Raw genomic sequence first — 27,619 nt, forward strand, 5'->3', positions numbered from 1 at the left:
ACAAAGGATGGGGAGATGGCGAAGGTATTGAATTTGTTCTTCTCCTCAGTCTTCATGAGGAAATCGGGTGGCTTTAGTAACCAAAACTGCAATGTTTATCCTCGTGACACATTACAGGAAGCACCCTCATGGCTAACAGAAGACAGAATTAGAATAAAACTTGGGAAAGTTAACATTAATAAATCACCGGGACCGGATGACTTGCACCTGAGGGTACTTAGGGAACACAGTCAAGTAATTGCAAGACCATTGTTCCTCATTTTTACTGACAGTCTACTGACTGGAATGGTACCAGCGGATTGGAAAAAAAGTCAATGTAGCACCGATATTTAAAAAGGGCCCAAAATACATCCCTGGGAATTACAGACCAGTTAGCCTAACATCAATAGTATGTAATCTCTTGGAGGGGATGATAAGTGACTATATACAAGATTTTAGTAATAAAAACGTTATCATCAGCAGTAATCAGCATGGATTCATGCAGAATTGTTCTTGCCAAACCAATCTATTAACCTTCTATGAGGAGGTGGATTGCCATCTAGATAAAGGAAGGCCGGAAAACGTGGTGTATCTGGATTTTGCAAAAGCATTTGACACAGTTCTCAATAAACATTTACTGTACGAAATAAGGTCCGTTGGCATGGACCATAGGGTGAGTACATTGTTAAAAAACTGTCAACAAGCGCAAGTTCAGAGGGTGGTGATAAATGGGGAATACTCGGAATGGTCAGGGGTGGGTAGTGGGGTCCCACAGGGTTCAGTGCTGGAACCAATTCTATTTAATTTGTTTCTAAATGACCTGGAGGATGGGGTAAACAGTTCAATATCTGTAGTTGCAGATGACACTAAGCTTAGCAGGGCAATAACTTCTCCCCAGGATGTAGAAACCTTACAAGAAGATCTGAACAAATTATTGGGGTGGGCAACTACATGGCAAATTAGGTTTAATGTGGAATTTTAAATAATGTATTTGGGTGGCAAAAATATGACTGCAATCTATACACTGGGGGGAGAACCTCTGTGTTAATCTAGGAGGGAAAAGAATATGAGGGTCCTAGTAAATGATAGGCTCAGCAATGGCATGCAATGCCAAGCTGCTGCTAACAAAGCAAACAGAATATTGACATGCATTAAAAAAATGGATTAACTACAGGGATAAAGCGATAATTCTCCCACTCTACAAGACTCTGGTCCAGCCGCACCTGAAGTATGCTGTCCAGTTCTGGACACCAGTCCTCAGGAAGGATGTACTGGAAATGGAGCGAGTACTAAAGAAGGCCACAAAGCTAATAAAGGATCTGGAGGATATTAGTTACTGGTATCTAGAAAAGTTGCAAGCATTGAACTTATTCTCTCTGGAGAAGAGATGCTTGAGAGGGGATATGATTTCAATTTACAAATAACGTACTGGTGACCCCACAATAGGGATAACACTTTTTCACAGATGGGAGTTTAACAAGACACAAACTACATAGAGGGTTCTTTACTGCAAGAGCAGCAAGGATGTGGAATTCCCTTCCACAAGTGGTGGTCTAAGCGGGGGGCATTGATAGTTTCAAAAAACGACCATAATATACAGGGATATACAGTAATACTAACATATAATCACACATAGGTTGGACTTGTGTATTTTTTTAACTTCACCTACTATGTAACTGTGTAACATGATGCAGATTATATTGATATACACATTGTATGTATTAATTTATGTTTGACATGTATACAGTTCTTAATATGGGTTGTACCAATGAATTATGATGGTATATATGATCTGTTGCACTGAAAGGCTTTAGAATATCTGATACCAGTATACTAGTTATACCTCAACACCCATAATGCTTTGCTGTACTATAGTCAGGAGTATTAATATTCTCTGTTTTGCACAGTAATAGATACTCTTACCATCTTCACAGTTAAACTTGCTTTGCAAGCATCTAAATGTGTCACCATTTAAATACAAATCCTAGATCTTAGGTGTACTATTTATTTGTCATACTGAGGCAAGTACTAGAACTATAAAGTGCAGATATTTATAGATTATATAGAGTAAAACAATGCATTTTAGGCTGCAGAAACGTCCCTATTTGATTTTGGTTCAAAAAGCGATCAGATATAATATCTCACATGGGTATTTTCCAAAGGGAATGTTTTCTAAGCCATCCTTTGTTGGTAGAATATACAGTTATTCGATTATACACTATCTGTAAGGTAAATTATAGACATAAGAGTCTCACAAATGAAATAACGAATGTTTTATTGGCAGCTGAGAAAAGGCCCTCCTGTTCCTCCATTACCGAAGCTCACGCCATCAAAAGAACTGCAGCAGGAAAACATTATTAGCTTCTTTGAAGATAATTTTGTCCCTGAGATCAATGTGACAACCCCATCACAGGTTAGTAATGTATATTTATGTATTTATACACACATGTATAAGGTATATATGAAATATTTTTTAGAGGTCTGGCCTGTCCTTTACAATGAATATCAAATTTGATTTATGCTTCAGTTCTGTAACAAGAAATGATGGGTGCCATTAGGCTGGGTGAATATATAGAAGAAAATAGACTAGTTGGTGAGAAATCTATGAATGTATTTTTTTTGTGAGAAAAAAAAAATCTTGGATAAAATTCCTTGAATTGTGTTTTCTTAATACTAGGTGCAGAGTAGTGGGGTCACTTGCACTGAAGCTGAATAGATATGTTTCATAATCATAAAACTAGTATGGGGCCTAAGGGTTAAAGATGAACTTGTTGGATGTTGGAAGTAAGAAAAACTTCACCTTAGTCACTAAGCCTTGGGATAAATTATTTTTCAAAGTGTAAACAGTCTGTTTGGGCTAGATTCACATAGCCCGTCCTAACTTTGCGGCGGCGTAGTGTATCGTCTTTACACTACGCCGCCGTAAGTTAGCGAGGCAAGTACATGATTCACATAGTACTTGCCTGCTAAGTTACGGCGGCGTAGCCTAAAGCGGGCGGGTGTAAGGGCGCCTAATTCAAAATAGGCTGAGGGGGCGTGTTTTATGTTAATTTTGTTTGACCTTACGTGATTGACGTTTTTTTGGAACGGCGCATGCGCCGTCCACCTACATATCCCAGTGTGCATTGCGGCAACGTAGGCCGCACGGGCCTATTGGTTTCGACGTGGATGTAAATTACGTAAATCCCTATTCACCGACGACTTACGCAAACAACCTAAAAAATCGAATTTCGACGCGGGAACGGCGGCCATACTTTAACATTACTATTCCAACTATTTGATGGAATATCTTTAGGCCTGCTAATGCGTTACGTAAATGGCGTATCTGTACTGCGTCGGCCGGGCGTACGTTCGTGAATAGGCGTATCTAGTGATTCACATATTCTACGGCGACCGCAATGGAAGCGTCACCTAGGGGCCAGCCTAAATATTGCACCCTAAGATAGGACGGCGCAAGCCGTCGTATCTTAGATAGGTTTAAGTGTATCTCTGTTTGAGAATACACTTAAACTTAGGTCGGCGCAGATTCCGAGTTAGGTCGGCGTATCTACTGATACGCCGGCCTAACTCTATGTGAATCTAGCCCTTTGTCTTTAGTCAATCAAACCCACGGTCTCTAAACATTGCACCTATTTTACATCATAAGTGACTTTCCCTTGTTGAATCTTATACCCAGAAAACAATCATGTTACTGCAGATGCTGAGTTGCTGTATTTTGTTTTTCCAATTCTGAAGATAAATTATTTTTTCTTGTTTATGTTATTTGTGTGAGCATTACCGGTCTGCCTGTGATTTGAATTTGGATGCACACTTTTAGTTTGAATTAATTGTTCTAAAAAATAATCTTATAATATATAGCACTCTATTTTTCTTAATAGGATATACTCTTATTTTATGTAATTTCTTTAAATTCTGACAAAAGAAACATTGTTAAAGATTTCTGTATTAATACAAAGGTGTTCACAAAGGAAATCTTTTATTTTTTTTATTTTTTTCAATAGAATGAAGCAACAGAAGAAAAGAAAGAAGAATCGTTATTAGACCTGGACTTTGATCCTTTCAAACCAGAGGTTGCAACACCAGGAATAACACAGTCCCATTCACCCATGTCTCAGGTATGTAGTATTGCTATGTTATTTAAATTTTAAGTAGCACTTGTTAAGCTACTAGTTCTATTACCATATTTTGCTGCCTAATTGACAATGCCAGGCTCAACAGTTTTTTGCAAAGATGAATTGCAAAATCTAAGACGACAAATGCCAGTGGACACATGGGAGGTGAAATCAGTAATTAACACTTGCAGCTAAGACAGGTTAAACCATAGAGTGCCGCAACAATACAAGTGCATAGAACACAATACTCAAAATATTAGTCCCTGAAAAGTGACTCTCCTTGACGAAGTGTGAACAAGCATTATTGTATAGACACAGTTTTTTAGTTCAGTCGTTTTACTTTTTTATGGTTTTGCTGAATAGAATGTCAGTTTCGAAAACATCAGTTTGGGCAGTTGCACCTCACTCAATATGACGCTTTCCATTAATTTAACAGATATGGTCATGTTTAGATGTCCAGGAAATACAAATGGTAATCCCCTAACATTTTCAAGGTTTCTAGATAAGACAACAAATAAAATCCGCACTATCAAATAAATGAGCACCTACAAAAACCAATGAACAGTGGAAAACAACAGATAAAACATACAAATAGTAGTGCTAAAAAATATGATGGTAAGAAATCAAATGACTAATATATATAAAAAAGGGGAAAAAGTCCAAATATATATATAGTGAGAAAACTTGATGGATGAGTGAACAAAGTGAATAGTTCCAAAACCAAATGTCTGATATAAAAAAACTGAAAAAAGAGGAAAAATATCCAAATATATATAGTGGAAGAAAACTTGATTGATATGTGAACACAGTGAATAGTTTCAAATCAATGGTGATTTTCTCTTGAGCCTGATAAACACTGGTGCTGAACCCGCCACCAATAAAGCAGAGGCTTACCAGATGTATAGAACCCAAATGAGCCTACGCCCAGAGAGTCAATCAAGCTGGATGTATACAAAGGCTGTATCAGGATAGGACTCAATCTTCACACGACACCACCGCCAAGGTAAAGGAAAATGTTCAATGGTAAAAGATAATTACTCCCGAATGGTCAAACCATAACACCGATGTATGGAGAGAGGTAAACAGAAGAGGCACATAGCATAATACCGTAGGAACTGGATTTTTAATAATGGTTATAAACACTTACATGAAAGTGGAAATAAAACAGCATATCGATCAATATGTCCGTGGCAGCAGTGGAATCACCCAAGGCTTCTAGATAAAACACAACACAAATTTATTGCCATGGCATAATGATGAACTGTGCTAAAAGTATGCTTCAAACTACACATTGAAAAGTTACAAGAAAATAGGAGGCACGCATCTGACCTCAGGTAATTAACAAGCAGGAGACATCCCTGCATGGACAACAGAATAAATAGAGCTAGAATTAGTATATACAGTATCTTACAAAAGTGAGTACACCCCTCACCTTTTTGTAAATATTTACCGTAGTTATATTCTTTCATGTGACAACACTGAAGAAATTACACTTTGCTACAATGTAAAGTAGTGAGTGTACAGCTTGTATAACAGTGTTAATTTGCTGTCCCCTCAAAATAACGCAACAAACAGCCATTAATGTCTAAACTGCTGGCAACAAAAGTAAGTATACCCCTAAGTGAAAATGTTCCCAATGAATTAGGCCCAATTAGCCATTTTCCCTCCCGCTGTTATGTGACTCATTGGTGTTGCAAGGTCTCAGGTGTAAATGGGGAGCAGGTGTGTTACATTTGGTGTTATCGCTTTCACTCTCTCATACTGGTCACTGGAAGTTCAACATGGCACCTCATGGCAAATAAATCTCTGAGGGACGAAAACAAAAAGTGTTGCTCTACATAAAGATGCCATAGGCTATAAGAAGATTGCCAACTAAGCTGCAGTACAGTGGCCAAGACAATACAGCATTTTAACAGGACAAGTTCCACTCAGAACAGGCCTCACCATGGTCGACCAAAGAAGTTGAGTGCACATGCTCAGCATCATATCCAAAGGTTGTCTTTGGCAAATAGACATATGAGTGCTGCCAGCATTGCTGCAGAGGTTGAAGGGGGAGGTCAGCCTGTCAGTGCTCAGACCATACGCCACACACTGCATCAAATTGGTCTGCATTGCTGCCGTCCTAGAAGGAAACCTCTTCTAAAGATGATGCACAAGAAAGCCCGCAAACAGTTTGCTGAAAACAAGCAGACATGGATTACTGAAACCATGTCCTGTGGTCTGATGAGACCAATATAAACGTATTTGTTTCAGATGGTGTCAAGCCTGTGTGGTGGCAACCAGGTGAGGAATACAGAGACAAGTGTGTCTTGCCCACAGTCAAGCATGGTGGTGGGAGTGTCATGGTCTGGGGCTGCATGATTGTTGCCTGTACTGGGGAGCTACAGTTCATTGAAGGAACCATGAATGCCAACATGTACTATGATATACTGAAGATAAGCATGATCGCCTCCCTTCGGAGACTGGGCCGCAGGGCAGTATTCCAACATGATAATGACCCCAAACACATCTCCAAGACAACCACTGCTTTGCTTAAGAAGCTGAGGGTAAAGGCGATGGACTGACCAAGCATGTCTCCAGATCTTAACCCTATTGAGCATCTGTGGGGCATCCTCAAATGGAAGATGGAGAAGCGCAAGGTCTCTAACATCCACCAGCTCCGTGATGTTGTCATGGAAGAGTGGAAGAGGACTCGAGTGGCAACCTGTGAAGCTCTGGTGAACTCAATCCCCAAGAGGACTTAGGCAGTGCTGGAAAGTAATGGTGACCAAACTTTTGTCCCAATTTGGACATATTTACTCAGGAGTGAATATGAATATATACAGTATATAAATGTACAATGTAGTAAAAGGTCAGTGAGACTATTTGGGTGGTAGGAACATTTACAACACACACAACAGGTTCTCTAAACTTGCTATCCAGGTTGAAGTTTTGTTTATTATAGTTGAACACAATCTATTACTACTCCTATTTGTGGGGGAGTGACCTTTTTAAATGCGTGAGACAGGACATAGAACTGAGTTGTGAATAATTTGCATGACTAATGTAGCAAAAAAAATAAAAATAAAGAAAATAGAAACTAGTCAGGAAATGATTGATGAAAACACATTTAGAAAATAAATAACTAATACAATGTATTTTATTTGGAGGGATAAATAGTGATCAGTATACAAAGTCAAACAATATAATATTGTGTATGTTATATAGTGTAATATATAAAAATATACTATTTTACAGCTATTTGGTTCTACATAATATTTAAAACCCAAGAGGGCCACAAGATGGCATTAAAGGTCTAAAATTACTTTATATGGAGTTATGTGAATAGTACCAATAAAGTCAAAGTAGGGAGGGACTAGTAAACCATGTATTAGGTTTTTGGGACTGTTCAAAATTATGATTATGTCTGAGCTCTTCATGGTCTGCAAGGCTTAAGACAGAGTTTTTTTTGGCTTTAATGTGTTTGCACCAAAATGTGTCCCTCTTTCCCAGGTCATAATACTGAGCAAATATATGTTACAGGCATACCCCAGTTTAAGTACACAATGGGGTTTATTTACTAAAGCTGGAAGTGCAAAATCAAACTCATTTCTGCATAGAAACCAATGAGCTTCCAGATTTTATTACCAAAGCTTAATTGAACAAGTTGGGGTTAGAAGCTCATTGGTTTTTATGCAGAAGTGGGCCTGATTTTGCACTTTCCAGCTTTAGTAAATAAACCCCATTGTGTACTTAAAAGTGGGGTATGCCTGTATTTTAATATAGTTTTCTTTTGTTTACAAATGGTGAGGGCAAGTTCAGCCCTTAATGTGACATGCTAGTATATAAATAATGTATTCAGTTAGCCAGATTCAAAAAGAGTTAAGACGGCGTTTCAGTAGATACGCCGTTGTAACTCTGAATCTAAGCCGTCGTATATTTAAGTGTATTCTCAAAATGAGATACACTTAAATCTAGCTAAGATACGACAGCCTGCGCCGTCGTATCTTAGCTTTCTATTTCGGCCGGCCGCTAGGGGCGTGAACGCTGATTTACGCCTAGAATGCGTAAATCAGTGAGATATGCCTATTCACAAACGTACGCTTGCCCGTCGCAGTAAAGATACGCCGTTTATGTAAGGCATTTTCAGGCGTAAAGTTAGTCCAACAAAAAGCTGGCCTAGACAATGTTAAGTATGGACGTCGGTCCCGCGTCGAATTTTGAATTTTTTACGTCGTTTGCGTAAGTTGTCCGTGAATGGGGCTGGGCTGGGCCTTCACGTCAAAACCAATAAGTCTTTGCGGCGTAATTTGGAGCATGCGCACTGGGATATGTCCATGGATGGCGCGTTCGCCGTTCGTAAAAAACGGCAATCACGTCGGGTCACGAATCATTTTCATAAAACACGCCCACCTCTTCACAATTTGAATTAGGCACGCTTTGCCCGACACATTTACGCTACGCCGCCGTAACTTAGGACGCAAGTGCTTTGTGAATACAGCACTTGCCTCTCTAACTTACGGCGGCGTAGCGTATATGCGATACGCTACGCCTGCCTAACGTTAGGCACAGGTACGTGAATCTAGCTAAGTATCTATTTTCACAAACATTCCTGCTTCATTTAAAAAAGCAAAAAAGGAAAACAAATTATGATATAAGTGGAAATTGCAGACATAAATATTAAAAGGGAATAGTTTACAACTTTATTAAAAGTAAGCTCCAGGCAAATAGTAAAAGCACCAAATAATGCAAGTCAGTATTCATGTGGGTTGATTTACTAAAATTAAAGAGTTCAAAATCTGGTACCAAATGGCATGGTAGCAAATCAGCTTTTAACTTCAGCTTATTTAACCACTTAAGACCCGGAAGATTTGGCCCCTTAATGACCAGGCCATTTTTTTGGATACGGCACTGCGTCGTTTTAATTGACAATTGCGCGGTCGTGCGACGTTGTACAAAAACAAAATTGACGTCCTTTTTTCCCCACAAATAGACCTTTTTTTTGGTGGTTTTGACCGCCTCTGCGATTTTTGTTTTTTGCTCTATAAACGACAGTGTGACAACTTTGAAAAAATATATATTTTTTACTATTTGCTATTAAATATCCCCCAAATAAAAAAAAAAAAAATCTTCCTCAGTTTTTACTAGTAATGGCAGTGATCTGCATTTTTTATCGAGACTGTGACATTGCAATGGACACTTTTGACACTTTTTTGGGACCATCGACATTTATACAGCGATCAGAGCTAAAAATAGCAGCTGATTACTGTATAAACGTCACTGGCAGGGAAGGGGTTAACACTAGGGAGCGGTTAAAGGGGTTGTAAAGCTTTCTATTTTTTTCACCTTAATGCATCCTATGCATTAAGGTGAAAAAACACATTGCACTCTCGGGCCCCCTAGCCCCTCCGTTTTACTTACCTAAGCCAGGAAACTGTGTGGGCTCGGTCCCGCGATGGTTTCCCCCAGATTGATGTGGCTCGTCATTGGAGATTGATAGCAGTGCAGCCATTGGCTCCCAATCAATGATATGGCGCGCCAGGGCCGAGTGATACAGTCAGCGGCTATAGCTGCCGACTGCATCATGGCAGTGCACCTGCAAACTAACCCCCTTGAAAGAGCACTTCCCAGGAAGGGGGTTAGCTCTTGTGGGGAGGAGCCAAGACAGCCGCCAAGGGACCCCAGAAGACCAGGATTGGGGCCACTCTGTGCAAAACAAACTGCACAGTGGAGGTAAGTATGACATATTTGTTACAACCCCTTTAACTGCGTTCCCTAGATGTGTTCTAACTGTGGGGGGAATGTGGCTGACTAGAGGAGGAGACAGATTATTCCTACCTAGCAGGAACACACAATCTGTCTCCTCTTCCCTGACACACACAGATCCCGGTTCTCGCTCTGTCACGAGAGATCGCGGGTGCCCGGCAGTCATTTTAATATTGGGCCAGATTCTCCAAGATCCCGCGTTGGCGTAGTGTATGCCATTTACACTACGCCACCGCAACTTTCTGGAGCAAGTGCCGTATTCCTCAAGCACTTGCTCCGTAATTTGCGGCGGCGTAGTGTAAATGGCCCAATGTGACCTTGCAGTGCTGGGGTCTCAGGCTCAGGTTACAGTAGTCACACACATGTTTTTTAAAATCACTATTAGGTCTACATTGTTGTTGAATTATTAGTAAGATTCCGAATATATGTTTATCTCATAATCTGTGGCATATATAGAAAACGAAGCCAAGCAAGAAATGTTGTCTATATATAATAAGTAATCAGACAACACTGCCAAGCCATTGCACTGCTGTGCAGTTGCAATTATATGTAAACTGGAAGTATGTGGAGTGCAGTTGGTACCTGGCATCAGCAATCATCTTTGAACACATAGGATAAAGCCTGGGTTCTAGTGCTGATTTTGTAGCTGTACTCTTCCTGTCCTCCACAGCTCCAGGGGAGTTCCAAGTACTAATACGCTCTATAATGGTAGCGTTCTGGTCAAAATGTGACTGTAAAGCATTGTACTAATAGACTGGTAATGTGGACAGTTGAAGCCTTATGCCTCGTACACACGACCGTTTTTCACAACGAGAAAACTGCCCGCAAAAAAATTGAAACCAGCTCTCTTTTTTTCTCGTCGTGTTTCATGTCAGTCTTTTTGTCGACGCGAAAAACGGGCGTGTGTATGCTTTTCCGAGGGGAAAAAATGCACATGCTCAGAATTAAGTATGCAGCCCAAAAGCAGCCCAAAGGGTGGCGCCATTTGAAAGGAACTTCCCCTATATAGTCCCGTTGTACGTCCCGCGCTTTGGTCGGACGTTTTTTTGCATGAACGTGTGTGTTTGCAAGTCAGGCTGGGGAGGAATCACGTTGTGAAAAACAACGAGTTTTTGAACAACAAGAAAAACGATGGTGTACACACCATCGTTTTTCTTGTTGTTCAAAAACTCGTTGACAAGGACGCGGCATAAGACGCGGCATAAGACTATGTTAATCTAAAGAAAATGGAATGGGGATAGTTAGTAATTGCCAAACAGTTTTTTCCCCTCAGTGTACCAAGAGATTACAACACAGGAGCCTCTTTCTTATTAAACACATGTAACAGAAATTAACAGTTTTTATAGTTGATTTTATTTATGAAATTGGCTAATTTTTTTTAAAGAATTGCTTGTTAAAATAGTAAAGTTCTAATTCTAAATAAATTGTAGCACAAAGTTCCTAAATATATCTAATTACAGTATATATAAAATATATATTTTTACTTTAGGAAGTTCCCTGATTCTCATTTAGGAGCCAGCAAACAATAAAATAATGTGTGTGTGCGTGTGTATATATATATATATATATATATATATATATATATATATATAATTATTATTATACAGGATTTATATAGCGCCAACAGTTTGCACAGCGCTTTACAACATGGGGGCAGAGGGATCAGAGGGAATATATATATTGTGCATATTCAGTTTTTTTAACCACTTGCTGCCAGCCTTATGACTTTCTACGGCCGCAGTGTGGATCCCAATTGCCGGGAGGCCGTCTATATATGGCCTCTGTGGCGGCGCGCGCGTGTCCACCACTTCACTGAGATGCCGATGCGCGTGCCTGGCGGCCACGATGTCCGCCTGGCACCCGCGATCAGTGGTTACACAGACAAGGACGTGGATCTGTGTGTGTAAACACACAGATCCCCGTCCTGCCGGAAGCTGAAATTTCACCTGGGCAGGAGGGGGGTATATGTGCCCAGTAAGAAAGTGGTTAATTAAAGCTTGGCCAAATTCCTTTGGCGTTGCTCTGCAACTATTCCATTGTTATTGTATTGATTCTATTGTAAAACATTTCTAACATATTTATGTATACATATGCATGTCATTATTTTATTATATTGTTTCTCCTTTCATTTTCAGACATTGCCATGGGACCTATGGACGGTAAGATTTCCCTTTACACTTTAAAATGTAATGTTTTGTTTGGTGTGATAATAAAAAGGTACACATCATTTAAATATTTATATTTTGCATTTTAACTAACGTAGGGGCAAACTTCTTGCCCATCTGTCTAAAAACCCAACATTGTTCTTCCATCAGCAATGGATAGTTTTGGCCCATTTTAGCTGCATGTTCATGGCACAGAGGCTCTTTGAACAGGATGAGATGAGAATGCAGTGGAAAATTATTATTTTTGGTTTTGAAAAGACTGTGAATATAGTCTGCAACCCCTTAGTTCTGGTGCTGCCACTGTCATCCTTGCATTACTAAAGGAAAATAGACCATTCACTTTGCAAGATAAGGTGAACCTATCCTTTAAAATATGGGGACTGCATTGTTTTGTTTTTTTTCAGACTAACATGTTCTGCATTTACAGAAGAAAAAAACATCGATTTTGTCAGAAATTCAGTATATTTGAATCTCTCTATGTACTTAACCAACATCACAAACAATTTTCTCAGCTCTTCTGTGAACTACAAAGCAATGGCTGTCTTTGTATTGTAGATGAGGAGATGGGGAAGGCATGTATAGTCCAAATAAGGAGTGCAGCCCATAGTGACAATGCTGCTCCTCCATAGATACAGTGCAGTGAGTGTGCAGTTGTCACCCTAGAATAGAAAATGTATTATTGGCTGGGTCACCAGGTGAAAATAAAGAAAAGAAACCTGAGGAAAAAGAAAACAAATACAGCCTCCACATCTAAATAGTGGTATGTTATAATATATACTTTTTTTTGTTATGGGATATAACCATAATGTATATACTTTAAAGTAGTTGTAAACCCAACCACACACCTTGCACCTACAGGTAAGCCTAGTTTAACTGTAGGTGCAAGAAATATCCCCTTAACCTACATGGTTAAGGAGATATTTGCTGAAAATACTGCACCAATGTCAACGATGACAACGGCGCAGGCGCACTGAGCATGCCGTTTTTGTGAATGGGGTATTGGGGGTTAATGCCGTATTCCAGCGCATGCACAAGGATCAGCTGGTCCCACGCCCATGCACGGGAATGATGTTGTTCCACTCCGCCACCATGTCCCCTTGGAGCGTCTTCCATGTATCGCCGCTCCGGCACTGTGACTGGCTGGAGCGGCGATACATGGAAGATGCTCCAAGGGGACATGGCGGCGGAGGGGAACAAGGAGCGCTTCGGAGGCTTCGATCTCAGGTAAGTTCCACATAATGAGCTAGTATGCTATGCATACTAGCTCATTATGCCTTTCTCTTGCAGGGGTTTTTTTAAGGAAATTTTTTTTCCGGTTTACTTCCTCTTCACCTGGGTTGTTTACAGAGTTTTCGTAGAGTTTTGAAATGATCAATATGTATTGGCCATTCACAAGGATTAAGAATTTGTGAGCAAGTTTGAAAATTCTTATTACCATTACATTAAATAATTACATTGTATGAAATAAGTTAATGCCTATCAAAATATTTTTTGGACATGCTGAAAATGTCATGGTTAAATTTGCAATGGTCTTGATTTACTAAAGGGAAATAGACTGTGCCATTTGTAAATGCACTTGCACTCTGCAAGGGAATTTGCTCCAGAGCTTGGTAAATTAGGTGAAGCTTCATTTTGCAAAGGATACCTAATCACATACAAGGAAAATAAAAAAGAGCATTTTTGCTTGCACGTGATTAGATCATGGAAGTCAGCAGAGCTTCCTCTCATTTACTAAGCATTGAATAAAATTCCCTTGCAAAGTGCACAGTCTATTTGTCTTTAGTAAACCAACTCCATTGTGCTTAAAGTGGAAGTCCAGCCTAATACTAAAATCGCTACATCTAAAGACGTCCATGATCTAACACTAACCTATCTAGCCCTCCAAAGAAGAAATCAGTATACATACCTTTTTTGAAGCCGATCCAGTCCGGTTTTCAGCGACGAAAGCTCTGCAGAGGACACAACAGACAACGGCTGTGAAATGAATGGGAAGTGAAATCACCCATAGACTTACTATGGGGCTTCTGTTGTCGGCTGCCTCCTCTGCCTCCACCTCCACTGCAAAGCTGTCGCTGACAGCTCAGCATGGGACCAGACCGGAGTTGCTCCAGAAAAGGTATGTATACTGATTTCTTCTTTGCAGGGCTAGATAGGTTAGTGTTAGACCTTGGATGTCTATAGATGTAGCGATTATAGTGTTAGGTTTGACCTATACTTTAATGGTGACCAGGCCTTCTCTGGAACTTTTTGTTTACATGTTTAAATTTGTAATTTTTTGCTAGAAAATTACTTAGAATCCCCAAACATTCTATATTTTTTTAAACAGAGACTCTAGAGAGTCTATAAAAGTGATTCTGCTGCGAATCCACCTGCAGGACCACTTTTATCCTTAGAGAATCGCCCACAGTAATGATACCGGGGTTATGGCAGCTAGCTGCTGCTGTAACACTGGTATTTAACGTTAAAATAACTACTTATATTTACTGTGGGCGGTAGTGGTAAAAACCCTTCAAGATGCATCTAAAGCCTCATACACACGATCAGACTTCAAACAAACTTTTCCGTGGATTTTTGTTCCAAGGGCTTTGGCCGTGAACTTGGTATGCATACATACGGCAGGACTTTTTCAGCCAACAAACATTAACGTAGTGACGTAATTGACTCTTTGCTCTTTAGTGCCACCCAGGGCAGTCTTTAATATGGTTTGGGCCCTGGGCAAAAAAATTTTTGGGCCCCCCTCCAGCTTATTTTGGGCCTGGCTGGTTCACATAAATGGGTTTTGGCGGCCCTCATTTGTGCAGGCACAGCAGCTCATTGATTTGAATGGGCTGCCATGCCTTTCTTTCCTGCAGAAAAAAAGGTGCATTCAGCATTTTAAAAATACAGTTGCCTTGAAATCCATTCTGCTTTTGCACCATGCTACTTACCTGCAGTTCTTGCACACACAAACGCACTGTGTTTTTAAAAGCGTGACCTAAACATCTAAAAATGCAGCAAGTTTGACAGTGCAAGAACTGCAGATAAGTCACAGCACACAGCAGAATTGGACAGACAGTGCTGTATTTCATTGCTTGATGGGCATAGGTGTGCCGTGTCCGCAGCCTATTACATGAGGCATGCGCTTTTCTTTGCAGGAAACGCAGGCATGGTGGCCCATTCAAATGAATGGGCTGCTGTGCCTGCGCAAATGTGGGCCGCCAAAACACATACATGTGAACCAGCCAGGCCCAAAATAAGCCCATCAAGCAGTTAAATACAGACAGTAATGCCATGTGCTCTGAGGCCTTACTCAGCCTGGACTGCAGGTCTGGTCTGTGATTTAAAGAGTTCCTCTATTTTACACATGGCATGGCATCGGGTCCCATGGTGCTAAAGCAGAATGGACGGACGGTGCTGTGACCCCATGCCAGGCCATGTGTAAAATAGAGAAACTCTTTAATTCACAGACCAGACCTGCAGTGAATCATCAAATATTATAAAGACTTTGGTCACACTCTACAGAAAACTTCTATTTGCATAATACGTTAGCAAACAGTGACATACCTTGGAGCAGGACATGCAGAAGTCAGCCTTTTGTAGATCAAACTGGGCAGCTGCCCCTGTTTGCCCTATGGTAAAGACGGCCCTGGTGCTACCCTTTGGGCAACTTCTGCTATTGCTGGTTGATCTTTTGCATTGGTTCTGTGTTTGTACTTTGGACTTAAGTCCGATGAACTTCTGTACACAAGATCGGACTTTGCTCCATCGGACTTTTGTTGCTGGAAAGTTTGTCTGTTGGCAGAGCGGACATTTGTCCGATGAAAACCGAAAAAGTTTGTCCGATGGAGCGTACACACGGTCAGATTTTCTGAAAAACCTGGTCATTTTGAACTTTGTTGTCAAAAAGTCCGAACGTGTGTATGGGCCTTTAGCTGCATTGGTAACAGAACTAAACAAATAGCTTAAAGAGATTTTTTTTGGTCGTTTTATTTTAAGGTTATAAATTGATGGTTTATTTACTTTTTCATGATTTATAACATCTAATGTTTGAAATAAGCACTTGATACAGGGTAAATTCTGTTTATAGAGCATATGATTTTAAGTAGTAAATATGAATTACACACATTGTTTATATTTCACAGATTACAATTTGTTTTATTTATTTTTTTATTGTGTATTTAGTAGTCCTGAACATGCATAAAGAAAATCCATGCAGAAACACTGAACATACCCTTTGAAATATTTGAATGTGATGTATTAAACACAATGTATATGCATGTATGTAACAATAAAGCATTAATGTTGCTGCTTTTTGTATCTGCAGACAAATAATGAACTAGTCCAGCCAGTAAGTATTTTGCATAACATGAGTGGAAATCAAAAATATTATGTATGTTACCCTGTTTTTTTCCCATACATTCAAGTTATATTATTTTATGTTAAACATGCATTTCTATACTTTTTTCATTATTGCCATAATGTTCTCATTTTTTCTCATTTCCTTTTTTGTCTGCATAAAGCCCGACTCCTCAAAAAGTCTGTCAATATGTAATCTGGCCTTAACTGAGACTAAAGTTTGTGGGTCTGGAGAAGAATTAAATACATCAGAAAATGATGTAGATCTTGGTAGATTAGGCCTTGAGAGTAATAGAGACAGGCAGGATGAAAATGAAAATTCAGATGTTTCCTGGGAAGGGCAGATAGACTTTGTTTGTCAACAGGAAGTCTTCCCATCAGAGATAAGTGAGGAAAATGTGGAGGATGTGGAAGAGGAACAAGCTATAAAAGAAATGTCAAATAGTGACATGGTATTGATGAGTGATGACAGTGTATTCGAAGATATCCAGTACAAACAAGAAGATGAGGACACTGAAATTGAAAATATCACAATAACACATCTTGATGTATGTGAAAATGACCCAACAGAAGACATGAATATTTGTAATGTGGATCTAGAGGATGTTGCAGATACAGTGCAAACAGAGGAGGCGGAACATCTAGATTATTTTATATCCCACGGAGAAACCACCATCGACATTGAGAACACTGATGCAGATGTCCAAGATGATGAGGGGCAAATGAGATTTACATCTTCAGACACCAGTACAGAAGATTCAACTGATGTAGGTTTATTGGAATGTGACAGACAAATTGATACATTGGTTGATGTGCACCAAAGACATGATCTGACGCATACAGAAACAAATAAAACAGAATATTTGGTCGATGATGACACTTGTGTTGAAGAGTACATTGGTGAAACAGAAAACTTAAGGTACTCTGTTGAAAAAAAAGAGGTGTATACTGAGCAAACTAGAGCAGAACACACTGAAGCCTGCAACAACATGTTTCAAGAATCAGGTGACAAAATAAATATACACAAAAGTGACCTTTTTTGTAATAACACAAATACTCATCTTATAGATGAGGAAGGAGATGCACTAGCAAAAATAGATTTAATTATATCAGACACTGGATTTAAGGGTTGTCATGACATAGACAGTGACAAGATATGGCCAGAAAACTGGGATCCAAGCTGTACTACAGATTCATGGGGTGAGTCTTATCTAAGAGACTGCCAAACACATGAATTTAAGGTCCCAGATCTAAATTTGGCATGCATGAATGAGGTCTGGTTTTCACAAGCCACTGATAATTTAGATAAAAATGAACAGACATTGGCTGAAAATGAAAACAAGACACAAAGTATGTCTGTGAATGAGCCTTGCGGCAATTATCATGAAACAAATTCTAGCCCCCAAACCATGTTTTGCATAAGAAACTCCAGAAATGTTAGCATTGAGCGTCCTTCTAGTCCCAGGGACAATGAGACCAACAGCTCAGATTTATCAGAAGATGAAATTGCTAACCGAAGATATGGATTTCTCTACAAGGATCTAGACCATGATAAAGAAGAGGTATATCTGCTTTCCCCAGTGTGTAGATTACTAGAGATAAAGATCCTTCACGGTACTGGTCCCTATGATGTATACCCTTTTTACCACCTTTGTAGCATATTGCAGTTTTTCCTTTTAGTAAAATAAAAATATATATTGAGTAAACCTATCACGAGTGGGCTTATTTCATAAAGGTGCAAGATTATGTGCAGTCACTCCAACCAATGACAAATTAGCTTTTATTATCCTGGCTTATCTGGACTACTAAAAGATTATGCACATCATAGAACTTTGTTTCAGTATTCGCTACACACAAATATATCACATGGGAGATTTTATAAAATGAATATTTGAATAGTTATTGACAAAACAGTACATTTAAAAAATATTCTGAAAGGAAATGTGTACAATATTATAGGGCCTAAGGCTCTGTATATGAACAGCATGTCATATTCCTAAGTGTTTGTTAAACCCTTTTTAAAGCATTATTCCAATGACATAGGAATAGGGGTTGTGAAGGTTGTATCAGTAAACAGAACCATGAAAAGCCACTGTCTGCCCTTTTTAGCAATGAGTCATATCAAGTCTTACATCAGTAGCCATAGGGCCATCAAGTTACTTGTAAATATTTTCTGTAATTCCTTTATTTTTCTTTTAACCTTAAACATTTAGATTTTTACACTTTTGTGGGTGGAGCTCTGCTTGTTTGCACCCTCCTCCTTCCACTGCCACATTTGGTACTTTGTGGTGGGAGTTAGTACCTGATTTTGACAGGTACCAGCTCCCACTTCCGACTCAGATCTATGAGCATGTTCAGCCCTAATAGCCTTCTGGTACACGCACAGGTCTCAGAAGACTGCGGGACCATTCATTCCAACTCACGCATGCACTATAGGAAACTTCCCTTACCTAAGATGCCGCCACCTGCACCTGAAGCCGATTGAAGAATCGTCTCGGGTGCTGACATTGCTGGATCCCTGGACAGGTAAGTGTCCTTATATTAAAAGTCAGCAACTACAGTATTTGTAGCTGCTGACTTTTATTTTTTTTGTGAGACTGGAGCTCCTCTTTAAAATTCTTTATTTCATCTTTAGCTATAAAGGTCATACATTTTAACAAAACGAGTCATAGTTTTACCTGTAATTTCTAGACCTAACAAATGAAAGACAAAAATAAGTGGACTTAGATGTTCCAAATGGTAACGGGAGAAAAAATATTCTTTTGATTTAGGATATCTGTCCACTTTTAGAAAGAAGTTACATTTTATATTAAAAAAGAAGATGTGACGCCATACAGATTACCTGCAGTTCTTCGTTGAGTCTTTATGCAGACTTTACCACTCATAATTCCAAATGCATTTCCTATTAGAACCTTTAGATATAGAACCTGCTTGTGACCATACATACAGTAAATTACATCCTCTTTCCTTGAACCTCATCATGGTACTTCATCATCAGTGACAATTTTAAATGGTAATGTTGTGCTTTTTCTATTTCTTTCAGGCATCCAGTGGTGCTTTTAATGGATTCACACAGGTAAAACCCATTTCCAGGAAATATTAAATCTTTTTTTTTTTTTTTTTTAATCACTATTCAGAATACCAAGAATAATGCATCGGCAAGGATATAAAGCACACCCCGGTTTAATTACTTTTTTTTTAATATTTAACTACAAAAAGGACATGAAAAAAGTTTAAAATTGGGTTTTATCACATTTCAAATTTCTACCTGCTTCTGGTTTAGAGGTACTGAAATTTCAAACACCCATATACTGTGGTGATGAACATCACATTTATAATCTATAAATATTTCCCAAGAGAAATATACTCCTAGATATGATTTAAAGCAGAACTCCATTTTTTAAATACTGTTTTATCCATTTTTTGTTGCCTGCATGTATTTTTTTTTAACTATAAAAGGAAAATGGAAAGCACCTACTGAAGCATTAGCCGTTGCACTAAATATTACATCTTGTGTTACTTAGCAACAGGGTGAAATAATGTAACAGGTACAAAGAAAGTGATGAATAAATAATGTTACATTTGTTCTTTGTGATCAGTTGTAATGTAAGACATGATGTTAAGCTGATTAAGGATTATAAAGGGAAGAATATGACCCCTAATGTAAACTAAAAGCATATTTAAGACTGATGAAGAGATCAGCAGTTGCATAAAACTTAAAACAAAGAAAATTGCTTGTATATTTATAGATATAACGACTGTTTGGTCTTAGTACATGCACCCTGAAAAAAATCATATTTAGCAATGATACTGTATATGTGCTTTATGGTTAATGCAGACTATAGTAGAGTACACATGCAGGTTAGGGATGAGCCGAACACACCCCCGTTCGGTTCGCACCAGAACCTGCGAACAGACCAAAAGTTTGTGTGAACTTTAGAACCCCGTTAAAGTCTATGGGACTCGAACGTTTGAAATCTAAAGTTCTTATTTTTAAGGCTAATATGCAAGTTATTGTCCTAAAAAGTATTTGGGGACCGGTGGGAGCAGTGAATTTAATAATGCTTAAAGTGAAACAATAAAAGTGAAATTTCATATCTGGGGGGTGTCTAGTATGCCTGTGAAATAGCGCATGTTTACCGTGCTTAGAACTGTCCCTGCACAAAGTGTAATTTCTGAAGGAAAAAAAGTCATTTAAAAATCACTCGCAGCTGTAATGAATTGCCGGCTCCCGGCAATTCAGAGAAAATTCATTCATAAAATAAAAAGAAAAGCTTGGGGGTCCCCCCAAATTCAATTACCAGGCCCTTTAGGTCTGGTATGGATATTAAGGGGGAACCCCGCCGTCAATTAAAATAAAAATTACGTGGGGTTCCCCCCAAATATCCATTCCAGACCCTTCAGGTCTGGTGTGGATTTTAAGGGGAACTCCACCCAAAACTTAAAAAAAATGGCGTGGAGTTCCCCCAAAAATCCACACCCCAGTACAGAGGTCCCACCCCCCAGTACAGAGGTCCCCTAGCCCCCCGGCCCCCAAGAACAGAGGTTCCCCTCTTTCCCAGTGCAGAGCTATTCCACCCCATAGCACTCCAATATACAGGTCTCTCTCCACCACCTAGCACCCCCAATACACAGATCTCCTCCCACCTTTTAGCATTCCCAATACACAGATCTCCCCCCAATGCCTAGCACCCTGAATACACAGAACTTCCCCCACCTCCTAGCACCTTCCTAATACACAGATCTCCTCCCACTTTCTAGCATTTCCAATACACAGATCTCCCCCAACTCCTAGCACCCCCAATACACAGAGCTCCCCCATTCCTAGCACCCTGAGTACACAGAGATTCCCCCACCTCCTAGTAATCAAAGTATACAGAAATTCTCCCTCCTCCCATGGCTGCCCAGTACAGAGCTACTGCAGAGCGCTCCATGCCCAACCTCCTGGCTGCTGCTCCACCTGAGAAGGTGCTGTCACTTGAGGTGCGCTGTGTCATATGTAAACACAGAATCGGTACAGAAAGCCAGAGTTTACAAGTGATAGTGACTGGTGAGGAGCAGAGGGTTAGTGCCAGAGGTGGTGGTAGAGAGTGCCATCGTGCTCCAGACGGAAAAAATACCTGCTGATAGGTGTTACAGTATTTTTTGTTGCCTAACCCCCCCATCTTCATCATGGATATCCATTTAAGCTTGTAGCTGCTGTTTTTATCTACAGCTAGACGTGTGCAGGACTGAAAAAACTGTTTTGTTTAGTTTCAGATAGATTTGTTATGTTACTCACTTGTTTTCGTTGATTCATTTCCGAATTTGTTTAGTTTAATTTTCATTTAATTTTGTTTTGTTTATTAATTTTCTAACGAATTCCAAATTTTGAATTCTGTGTGAAAAATAGCTGGGGCTAGATTCAGCATTTATTTACGCCGGCGTATCTATAGATACGCCGCGTAAATTCAAAGCTGCGCCAACGTATCTTCTTTCTGTATTCAGAAAGCAAGATACGCCGACATTAGCCTAAGATCCGACTGGCGCAAGTCTCTTACACCGTCGTATCTTAGGGTGCATATTTACGCTGGCTAGGTGGCGCTTCCATCATTTTCGGCGTAGAATATGCAAATTACCTAGATATGCCGATTCACAAATTTACGTACACCCAGCGCTATTTTTTTACGCCGTTTACGTTAGGCTTTTTCGGCGTAAGGTTGCTCCTGCTATTATGAGGCATACGCAATGTTAAGTATGGACATCGTTCCCGTGTCGAATTTGGAATTTTTTACATCGTTTGCGTAAGTCGTTCGCGAATAGGGCTGGACGTAATTTACGATCACGACTAAAGCAATGACGTCCTTGCGGCATACTTTGGAGCAATGCACACTCGGAAATTCCACGGACGGCGCATGCGCCGTTCGGGAAAAACGTCAATCACGTCGGGTCACCACCCATTTACATAAAACACGCCCCCCTCATACTCATTTGAATTAGGCACGCTTACGCCGGCCCCATTTACGCTACGGTGCCGCAACTTACGGAGCAAGTGCTTTGTGAATACTGCACTTGCCCGTGTAAGTTGCGGCGGCGCAGCGTAAATAACATACGCTACGCCCGCACAAACTTACGGCGGGCTACTTGAATCTAGCCCCTGGTTTTTAAGGACCGGGCTGGGAAGCTACTCCTTAACAACTGATGACTCGTCAGCGGGCTTCCCCACTGACGGCTGAAATCTAAACAAAAGAATGTCGGCAATGCAAAGTATGGGAGGAAACAGCATTGTGTCGCCCCAATCCATACTATGCCCTTTGGGTCTGGTATGGATCTTTTTTTTAAATACTTTATTGGTTTTCCAACATAAAAGCGAACAAAGTTTAATTCAAAATAAACCTGCTGAGGCTTTCCATGAGTAGGGAGTAGGCCTGTTAACATACACTTTTAATTTGCATGCAGGCAAAGAGTCAGAGATAATATTGCAGGAGAAAGTTTTTTTTTTAACTGTGAGAGCCTAGTATAATATGAAGGATGAAGGGACATCTGTCCAATCCCTTGATTGGGGTTGAGGGATTTGAAGCTTCCTTCCTAGGAGGGAAGTGTAGATCCCGAGCCCGCATCTTAACGTAACCGATTGAAAGATATAATAGTCAAAAGAGAGTGTGACAACTATGTAGACAAAGGGGTATTCCTAATTTGGAGACTGTAGATGGAGCAGTGTGAAAAATGGTATACATAAGCAAATATAGCATCAAAGAAACAAAGTAAAGCAATCTGGAGGTCAGGGGTGGGAATAGGAATAATGGGTGGGGGGGTAGAGTTGACCTGGGGGAGTCATTACATTATGATTAGTTTGTTTGATCTGTAGTGTAGTGTAGTGATCTGTAGTGTGAAAACAAAGTCCTGTAGGTGCTGGGAGGGCTCCATTGGTTGTAAAAGGAGGGGGAAGGTGTCCAGGGTGATCTGTGGATGGTAGTGCTATAGCAAAGAATGGTGTTCATTTAAGTCGAATCAGGGTGCCAGGCCACGTGTGGATAAGCTTGCATCGAGCGCTTCTTTGTCCAGCAGAGATGTAAGGTCTAATTTGATGTCCTGAACTGTTGGTGGGATCAAGGAGGACCACTTTTTGAGTATAGTACGTCTAGCTGACATGAAGCAGGTTAACAGTCATGCTTTGTTGCTCTGAGGGGATGTTGGTTGGGTGGTCAATGTGAGATGGGGGTTTCCAGGTATCCAAAGAGTAGAGGGACAATGTCTTTATTTGGAATATGACAGGTGACCGTTAAAGCAAAATTCTCAACTGGGTTCCAGAAAGAGGAGATGCGAGGGCAGATCCAGAGTCTGTGGGGCAATGTTGGTTTTTCCTGGTCACACAGAGGGCATTGTTGCTTGGGTGTTTATTGAATTGAGGATAGGAAAGAAATGTAGTCAAGATGCATTCTAACTGCTGTTCACACCAGAATTTGTTGGTGACATATGAACAGGTGGAGTTGTATCCAGTTATGATGCAGTTTTTTCAGCTTCTGGGGAGTTGAGATCAGAGAACCAAGATGCAACAGAGGTTGCCTGTAGGGGTTTACTGAGGCTTGAGTTCAAAGGTTTGTAAAACGTTGAAACTTTGTTGTTCCAGAAGGGTCTCCAGAATGGAGGGTTGTATACATTGGAGTTTGTTTGGGCATAGGCTGGCAAGATGTTGGACAGCTTGATGGATGAACAAGAAATTGCATTGTGGCAGATTAAAGAGAGTCCAGGACTTTAAGGTCAAGTGAGACATAGTGGGGGAGAAGGAAGGGTTCCTGTGGATTAGGAGGTTTTGAGAAACCCATGGCGATAAGTTCAGTTTCCATCTGACCTCGCGCAATGCTATCAGTGTGTCTCGATCTAGAAGATTTTGTTTCCAGTAAGGTGTTGCCATTTGGGCTTCTAGGTCTTAGTTAGAATATCTGTAGGTTTGCAAAATCCAGTCTAGACATATTCTTAAAAGGCAGGATAAATGATACACTCTAAGATTGGGAAGGTTAGCTCCCCCCTCGCTCTTCGGGAGATGGAAGTTATTTAATGAAATGCGGGGGCATCGTCTCCGCCAGAGAAATTTGGATAAGGCTCTTTGTAAAGTTTGAACGTCTTGGTGGCATAATAGTATAGGTATAGTTTGTAGGGGGTACAATAATCTGGTGAAGCTGACTATTTTAAATAAGTGACATCTCCCGAAGAGCGAGATAGAGAGGTCCATCCATGTCTCCAGCTTGTTTATAATCCTTGATATTACCAGGGTGAAGTTGAGATTGTAGAGGGATGAAGTAGTTTTACCAATTTTTATCCCTAGATAAGAGATGTGTTTTTTTGCTACAGAAAAAAATAGAAGAGTTGACCCATGAGTGGGTTTCATGGTGGAATAGAGGAAGGATCTCACGTCTAGCAAAGTTGATGCATAGTGTCCCCTAAACCTAGTGAAATTGATAGAGGCATGTCAGAGGTTGGATCGGAGGTGAAGATGAGGATGTCATCCGCAAACAGAGCTAGGCGGAGTTCTTTTTGTCCTATTTGCATTCTGTGTAGGAAGGGGTTATATAGAAGATATCGAGATAATGGTTATAGGGCTATATTGAAGAAAATTGGGGAGAGAGGACACCCTTGCCTGGTGCCTTTCGTGAAGTTTGATATTTGAGTTTTTGAGTTGAGGCTGGCTGCTACAATGTTAGCTATAGGTGAGGCATACATAGAGGCAATTAGGTGAAGGAAGGGTCCAGAGAAGCCAAAATGTTGTAGAACCAATGACAAGCAAGGAAAGCTAACACTGTCATAGGCTTTCTATGTGCCAATGGAGATTATGGCTACGTCTTTGCTGATATTTGTTCTGGCGTGTTCGAGAATCGTAAGAACTTTTCGGATATTAGAGGACGCGGATCTACCTTGGGTGAAGCCTGCCTGAGCTGGGTGAATCAGGGTGGACATAATATTGACCAGCTTGTTGTCAATGATCTTTGATAAGATTTTAGAGTCTATGTTGAGGAGGGAGATCAGCCTATAGGAACTAGGTTCTGAAGGGTCTTTCTCTTTCTTGGCAATCAGCTTAATATGGGCTGGTATCTGAAAGAGATGTAATATCCTCATTGGAGAATTGCTTGAAAGACCTTCACCAGAGTTGGGACCACTATTTGTGGCGTTAGCTTGTAGAAATCAGGGAGATATACATCTGGGCTTGGAGCTTTCCCATTCTCAAGGTAGGAGATCATCTTGTGGATTTCTATCTGAGTGATTGGAAAGTTTAGTTGAGAGAGGAGAGTGGGGTCGATTTGAGGAAGGTTGACCTCCTTTAAGAAGTCCTGTGCGGCATGTGTATCAGTGGAATCTGGGCTGTACAGAGAGGTGTAATATTGTTCAAGGATGGTACTGATATCATTGGGGAGGAACATGTGTTTCCTTGAATATCTTTTAGTGAGGTTATATGGGTGGAACATGGGCACCCTTGCACAGCCTCGCTAGCAATTTCCTGGACTTTTGTGTTACTGTAAATCAGAGTGAGACTTATAAATGTGTTCCTGGGCGTTTGTCCACGTATCAAAGTTTGATTTGGCTTTCCACCAAGAGTTGCGGTGCACGGGGGTCTTATTTTGTGATAGCTGTGCTTGGGTGAATCGCAAACAGTTGCTGGTTTCATGAAAGTTTTTGAAGACCTTTCTTTTATGTCTGCATCCCAGAACAGGTTGGGATGAGAGCAGTGGGGGGCATTAGTTGATTCAGAAACTGACGGTCATGTATAGTTTTCTGGAGATCTGAGTGTCGGGCCAAAAATTGGGGAAAGCCCTGGAGAGGGGTGGAGGGCTGAAGTCATGTAAAAAACAACACAATAGGGGCATGGTCTGAAATAGCGAGAAGAGTAAAAAGAATATCCCCTTTGGGGGGCCAGGAGAAGGAGGGAGCTTAAACTGACTGGCTTAGTAAAGCCCCCTTTCAGAAGTGTTTTGGGGATCCTGGAGTGTTTGAGTAGTGAAACCTTTTTGGTGGATCTTTGCGGGGGCTATGCTGATCCCTGGGGCCTTCGGGCATTGATTGGTTTCCATGGGGGATAGATCCTGGGGGATGTGGAAGTATGTTTGTAGATACGAGGCAGCTTCTTCTAGGTGGCTAAAAGACTTTGATGTGACAATGCCGAGGGCCTCAGGGATGCGAGTGGAACATAATTCTGTTAGTGATCCTGAGTTGTAGGCCTTTGGAAGGCCTATGATCCTTAGGCTGTTGCGTTGCAAGTGGTTTTCCAGGTCATCTAGCTTCTCCATTATATATTGCTGGGTTTCAGATGCCTGGTGTGCAGCCACATGGGAGCCCTATGCCTCCTCCTCCAGATCTGATATGCATTGCTCCACTTCATTGAGCCTGCCTGTCTGCTCTCTGCGCTCCCTCCGGAGCTGATATATCCCTGCAGCCACTGCACTGTCAACATGTCCACAGCAGTGATCGTTGGGGAGAGCAGGGCCACCACTGCTTGGACCATCTTGCTGTACTGTTCCTCTGTGGTGGCCGGGGTCAGTTGAACAGTGTGGGCTACCTGTGAGGCAGGGTTCATGGAGGAAACGTTGGCCATCTTGGCTAGCTGGGGGCCGAGAGTTGGATCAGGCTCCGCAGCGTATGTTAAGAAGTGGGCGGCCGCTGGCGATTTTAACAACCATGACTCATGTGCTGACTGTCAGCGGGATTCCCCAAGGAGCCTGGTAATGGACTGGGGGGAACCCATCTATATTGCCAGTATCTGACAATACATTACAGCCGCGAGCAGTTTTAAGAGACTTTTTTCCTTTAGAAATGTGATTTTGCTGTGGTATTGTTCTAAACACGGGAAAAATGCACTACTTTACAAGTATACTAAGAATACCCCCCAGGCACGATATTTAAAGGAATATTTTGTTTTTATTGTTTCACTTTAAGCATTATTAAAATCACTGCTCCTAAAAAAACATAAACAAAAGTTTGCATTGATACATGTCCCCTGGGGCAGAACCCAGGTCCCCAAACACTTTTTATGGCAATAACTTGCATATACGCCTTTAAAATGAGCACTTCTGTTTTTTCATGTTAGTGTTCCATAGAGTTTAACAGTGTCCCGCGGTTTTCGAATTTGCCACGTAATGTTCCCGTTAGAAAACGAATATACGAGATTGAACGAATTTCAACAAAATGCATTACTATTTCATTAACCAACAATGGCAATCCCAATGTATATTTGGACCAAAACGAATTGCACAGCTGACTAAAGATCCAAATATAACATCCTTCCATGACATCTTATTCAGCGATATGACTGTT

At 40.6% G+C, this 27,619-nt stretch overlaps 2 protein-coding genes across 12 annotated transcripts in view; both read left to right on the top strand.

The window, feature by feature from the left end:
- LOC120940381 (amphiphysin-like) overlaps positions 1–27,619 on the top strand; it is a 288,182-nt gene that overhangs the window by 222,949 nt on the left and 37,614 nt on the right. For all 11 annotated transcript variants that reach the window (XM_040353191.1, XM_040353198.1, XM_040353200.1 and 8 more), the window contains 5 exons: positions 2,264–2,392; positions 3,981–4,094; positions 11,972–11,995; positions 16,305–16,328; positions 19,380–19,412. In XM_040353191.1, coding sequence (XP_040209125.1) covers positions 2,264–2,392; positions 3,981–4,094; positions 11,972–11,995; positions 16,305–16,328; positions 19,380–19,412 — 324 coding nt within the window. The remainder of the gene's footprint in view (positions 1–2,263; positions 2,393–3,980; positions 4,095–11,971; positions 11,996–16,304; positions 16,329–19,379; positions 19,413–27,619) is intronic.
- Positions 16,337–18,568, top strand: LOC120940382. The gene has a single exon (XM_040353203.1). It carries the CDS (start codon positions 16,369–16,371, stop codon positions 18,022–18,024), a length of 1,656 nt encoding a protein of 551 aa, XP_040209137.1. The 5' UTR covers positions 16,337–16,368; the 3' UTR covers positions 18,025–18,568.

Source organism: Rana temporaria, chromosome 5, assembly GCF_905171775.1.
Source record: "Rana temporaria chromosome 5, aRanTem1.1, whole genome shotgun sequence".
In the NCBI taxonomy this organism is placed as follows: Eukaryota; Metazoa; Chordata; class Amphibia; order Anura; family Ranidae; genus Rana; species Rana temporaria.

Excerpts from the sequence above, each read along its gene's own strand:
- LOC120940382 (XM_040353203.1), top strand. The coding sequence starts at position 16,369 with ATGTATGTTACCCTGTTTTTTTCCCATACATTCAAGTTATATTATTTT.